General features: G+C 40.5%; 1 protein-coding gene across 1 annotated transcript; it reads left to right on the forward strand.

The window, feature by feature from the left end:
- The first annotated feature begins 803 nt into the window (after nt 1–803).
- On the forward strand, nt 804–4,899 carry LOC138973558 (uncharacterized). Its single transcript, XM_070346272.1, has 6 exons — nt 804–956; nt 2,152–2,229; nt 2,493–2,636; nt 3,438–3,638; nt 4,154–4,268; nt 4,584–4,899. Exons 2-6 carry the CDS (start codon nt 2,160–2,162, stop codon nt 4,684–4,686), a joined length of 633 nt encoding a protein of 210 aa, XP_070202373.1. The 5' UTR covers nt 804–956; nt 2,152–2,159; the 3' UTR covers nt 4,687–4,899.
- Nucleotides 4,900–5,000: the final 101 nt, after the last annotated feature.

Consider the following 5,000-nt stretch of genomic DNA (forward strand, 5'->3'; position numbering starts at 1 on the left):
CTCGATTTTCTGTGGGAAGGAATTCGTCGCGTGAACACACATCGTGGATCTTAGTTGCATGCTTGGAAGGAAACCAAGACCAACTCCAGAATTTATTTTCTTTTGCTGTTTACTGTTCAGGCATTTTGTCCTTTCAGATGTGTAGCACTGCTGACGAAATTTGTTCCCACCACGGACAATGAAAACATCACCACCACCACCCCCACCACCACCACCACCACCACCACCGCCAACAACAACAACAACAACAACAACAGCAGCAACAGCAACAACAAAAACAACAACTACAACAACAACAACCACACACACACACAGACACACAATAACAACAACAACAACAACAATGCCCTCACACACGTGCGTGCGTAGTCACACATAATGTTGTTTGGTGGGGCAATAAGTAATTGAGCAATAATATGTATGAATCCCCTTCCCTCTACATGTGATTAAACAACAAGAAACGTAATTATTTTCAAACAAGAACTTTGAGACAGTCTGAAATAATCATTTTTAACATTGTTAGTTTCATGTTAAAAATGTAAGCCCACGTTACACAAACTCCAATTGATTGAACTTGAAAAGGGTACTGGCAGCCTAGCTGATTCAATGCATTGAAGCTAGATCTGTCATGCCGCCAGTATGTGTAGTAACTGTGCGCATTGCAGCAAGCAAGGACAAAAACATCAGACATTGTAGGTCAACGTCAAAATACGTTCTACTCAACATTCAACACACGGAATTTTGGGAACCTGTTGTAACACGTCCTTCCAGGCTAAACAGATCTCGACAGGAATCTATAAATACACTCCACTACACAAGCAGGCCTGCTGTAAGCTTGTATTCTTTATTTTCAACACAGTCAACCGAAAATTATCTACACATGCGATCATTGCCCCCAACGCCTTGCGCTGGGGTGGCCACTTCACATTTCTTGTTGTGAGGGACTTGATTTTGAGGTAAGGTGCCCAATGCTTTCTTACACATTTCATTTCATATTGCGAGAGCTTCCTGATAGATGTTTACTCAAGCTGTGTTTATGCATGGTGTTGCCTTGCATACACGATATTTCAAACTACACTTACATACAAGTGGTGTATCCACGTATCAATCAATCAATCAATGACGCTTATATCGCGCATATTCCGTGGGTACAGTTCTAGGCGCTCTGCAGTGATGCCGTGTGAGATGAAATTTTATACGGCCAGTAGATTGCAGCCATTTCGGCGCATATTTACCTTTCACGGCCTATTATTCCAAGTCACACGGGTATAGGTAGACAATTATTAACTGTGCCTAAGCAATTTTGCCAGGAAAGACCCTTTTGTCAATCGTGGGATCTTTAACGTGCACACCCAATGTAGTGTACACGGGGGGAGGGTTCGGACACCGAAGAGAGTCTGCACACAAAGTTGACTCTGAAATAAATTTCCGCCGAACCTGGGATCGAACTCACGCTGACAGCGGCCAACTGAATACAAATCCAGCGCGCTACCAACTGAGCTATACCCCCGCCCCCGACGTATCTGTCAACTCTTGTCCTAAAATGGTGATATATGTACACTTCACACACTATAATATACTCTGCCGGGTTTTTGTTTTCGATTTTTACTGTTTCAATACAAAGTGTTCTCTGCAGCAGTGTTTGAATGGAATGCATTATTTGGTAATACAAACATTGATCATACGTGTATCCTAGCACTATAATCTACCTTGGCAGGTACTTGAACTTTATGTGTGTGTTTTTCTCACTTTTGTGGCTATATCATTAATATGCATGTTCTGACTTTGAGAAAATAACAAGATATCCCAACAAGAAATGGACTGATGCAGTATTGTTGAGGGGCAGAGGGATACAACATACACTTATTTTTTTTACAGATTTCAGTACTCATGTATATCTTATCAACGGGCAAACATACAAACAAGCAAACCATACAAAACCAAAACAACACAAATACAAAGGCACCCCTTTTTATTGTGTATTTATTTATTTGTTTGTTTGGTTGGTTAGTTGGTTGTTTGTTTGTTTGTTCGTTTGTCTGTTTGTTTGTTTGTGTGTGTGTTTATTTGTTTGTTTATTCAATTGGTAGCTAGTTAATGAATTTGTTTGTTTGTTTCTGTGTATATTCATTTATTTATTTGACTTTGCAGACGCCAAAATGAAGACACATTGTGGTCCTTGCTGTTTGATGGGGTTGCTTTTCTTTGCCATGAGCAGGACAGTCTCAGGTACTGAATCTCGTAACATACTCTTTTGTATTTCATATTATAATATTATAATTCTTATCACTCATTTTCATGGCATAATGGATTTGAATATAATGGATATCCGTGATTAAAGAAGGGAAACAAAAGAAAGAAATTAAGCAGGAAAGGAAGAAAGAAAGAAAGAAAGTAGGTGTGTGTGTTTTCGATCGTTCACGTTCATACTGGCATACTGGTTTTGTGTTCCTTCTTAATCTAATTTCAAGGGTTTTCTTTGTTGATTCTAGGCCAACATGAAATAACCTGTGAAACGCCAGGAACTGTGACAGAGGGTGATCCTGCATATGTGACGTGCAACTACAACCTTGACCTGTACACAGAAAGACAGGACTTTTACGTCTACAGGTTTCAGGATGATGGCTCTCTACCAGGCATGTGCTCCTATTACATTATTGGCCGTTGTTTAAATTAATGGAGTATATAACGAAGCGGTTTGATCAGGGGTAAAGTTGCATGAGGAAATGCTTAAAACCTTAAGAAGAGGCAGGCAATACGCCCAAGTATTCAAAAGTTGGTTAGTTGTGTTCAGTATAGATTGCTATGCACGGCAGTAGTTTGAACATACATGGCTATGCATGACAGTAGTTCTGAAGCAAAAATGGCTGTGAGTGCATATAATATATAGAAAGTGTACACACACAGGGCCGGACCCAGGGGGGGGGGGGGGGGGTTCCAGGGGTTCCGGAACCCCACCCCTGGAAAAAGCATGTACCTTGCTTTGACTTTTACTAGTTTTAGCACCAAAACAATGCTGCTCTTAACCCTCAAAACAAGGCCCTGAATGCACCAGATTGCACAGATTTTAACCGTTTTTCAAAAAATTTCCGGGGGAGCATGCCCCCGTACCCCCCTAGATCGCGCGCCTGCAAAGCAGGCGTGCGCTTGTGGCTTCGCCACTTCCCTGATTTGCCCTTCCAAAAAAGGAGGAACCCCCCCCTTACAACTCATTTGGTCCGGCCCTGCACACATGTTCTTGTCTGTGTTCACCCTTACTCTCCTATTTATTAAACACTGGAATATTTGCTATAGCATCATTAGTGCTGATTGTTAACAGTATGCTTAAACTCAAAGCTACGAAAGACCCATTTGTTTCATTCACTAAAACATTTGACCGGTTCGTGCATGCAATCCATGACACCTCAAGAATCGCTTTCTCCTCTATTTTTGTGCAGTTGTGATTTCGATTTGTTCTTGTGAGGTTGCTGATTGGAAATGCGACGTGGACAGCGCGTACGGCTTGCAAGCTAAAACCATTAGCAATGAGGTGACTCTAGAGATTGAAAGAGCTCAACGTGTACACGCCGGTGGCTACTTCTGCAAGGTGTTTTCTAATGCAACGCTGGTGTACCACAACTGTTCGCTGGGTGTTAAAAGTAAGTCCACAACTAAACAATCAAACACAGAAGAAGAAGAAGAAGAAGAAGAAGAAGAAGAAGAAGAAGAAGAAGAAGAAGAAGAAGAAGAAGAAGAAGAAGAAGAAAAAATAATAGTGTCATAACTTGTTTAGTTTGTACTTCTCATTTCGGTTTTTTAATGTCTGTTTAGTTGTCATGTAATTTGAATTCACTTTGTGTAATTGAACATTATGGTATTTGTTAAGCGCCAAAATAAAATAGATATCACACACTGCTTTTATTTCCAGTGATTAGAATAACGCTTGCCGCCAGCTGTGTTGCTTTTTTTCTACTCGATTCTTACGAATTGTGGAGAGAACAAAAAAATGTATGGGCCTGCTACTTATTTAGTGGTATATTTTGTAAAGGAAATATTTTGTTTTAACCGCATGTACGTTCATATATTGTGGCATTGAACACAAGCAGTATAGGATGATATTCCCAGTTGTTTTCCGTGATCATAAAACACATCGTGCGCCTTTTCTATTTGCAAGGTCGGGACGAGATGAATTCAACTGATGATACCATTGTTCCTTCTTCGTTGTTATTCTACGCGGTGCCTGCCGGTGTCACCATGCTGTTTCTTGTTGCCCTGGCCATTTTTGCATTGTAAGTATCAAACACCAAATTGGCTTCCTGAGGTGACAATGCACATAACCTCGCTTGACCCCCGGTAGTCATACTTTAGTAAGATGCATGTGTGTGTTGGCATAAGGAGGAGAAGCGAGGGGTTAAAAAAAACATTGCTAGACAACTAACACATTAGCTACTAGTTTGTTGTACAAATGTTTCTATATACGACTCGGAAAACAAATTCGAAGGAAAAAAAAGCTGTTCACAAATAAATCTGCATTGCTATCAACAATATACTTTTTCACTTTTGGAAGACATTCTTTAGCTTATATGTGACATGTTTTCATGCAGGATCAGGCGACACAGGACATCGCTAGCAGCCTGTCCAGGAGAGACTGAGGGCCAGCTGAAGGCGCATCTGGTGGATACAGACTATCTAACTCAAACTGCTTGAGAACCTAAGAGTAAAGGAAAAACAAAATTACTTTGTGCATAATCTCTAGTGGCCTGAATATGTTGTTGCTTTGGATTTACTAGTCTTTGGATTTACTAGTGTTCATGTACTTATAGCTCTTGCATCTGTGTTTGCTGTTAGAACATAGTGGTTGTTGTTTCAAAATCACTTATAATATTGCATGGTATATATTTTTTTTTTTTTAATGGGGGGGGGGGGGGGGGCAATAATACGTCAATCATAGGAGGTATGGGGCCACTACAATTTTCATTGTGGAGGAACATCCTCCATTCTCCTTCTTATTTTTCTTACTT

This window comes from Littorina saxatilis, linkage group LG8 (assembly GCF_037325665.1).
Source record: "Littorina saxatilis isolate snail1 linkage group LG8, US_GU_Lsax_2.0, whole genome shotgun sequence".
In the NCBI taxonomy this organism is placed as follows: domain Eukaryota; kingdom Metazoa; phylum Mollusca; class Gastropoda; order Littorinimorpha; family Littorinidae; genus Littorina; species Littorina saxatilis.

Excerpts from the sequence above, each read along its gene's own strand:
- LOC138973558 (XM_070346272.1), top strand. The coding sequence starts at position 2,160 with ATGAAGACACATTGTGGTCCTTGCTGTTTGATGGGGTTGCTTTTCTTT. Across the intron at positions 2,230-2,492 it reads CATGAGCAGGACAGTCTCAG|GCCAACATGAAATAACCTGT; the intron begins GTACTGAATCTC and ends TGTTGATTCTAG. Across the intron at positions 2,637-3,437 it reads GGATGATGGCTCTCTACCAG|TTGTGATTTCGATTTGTTCT; the intron begins GCATGTGCTCCT and ends ATTTTTGTGCAG.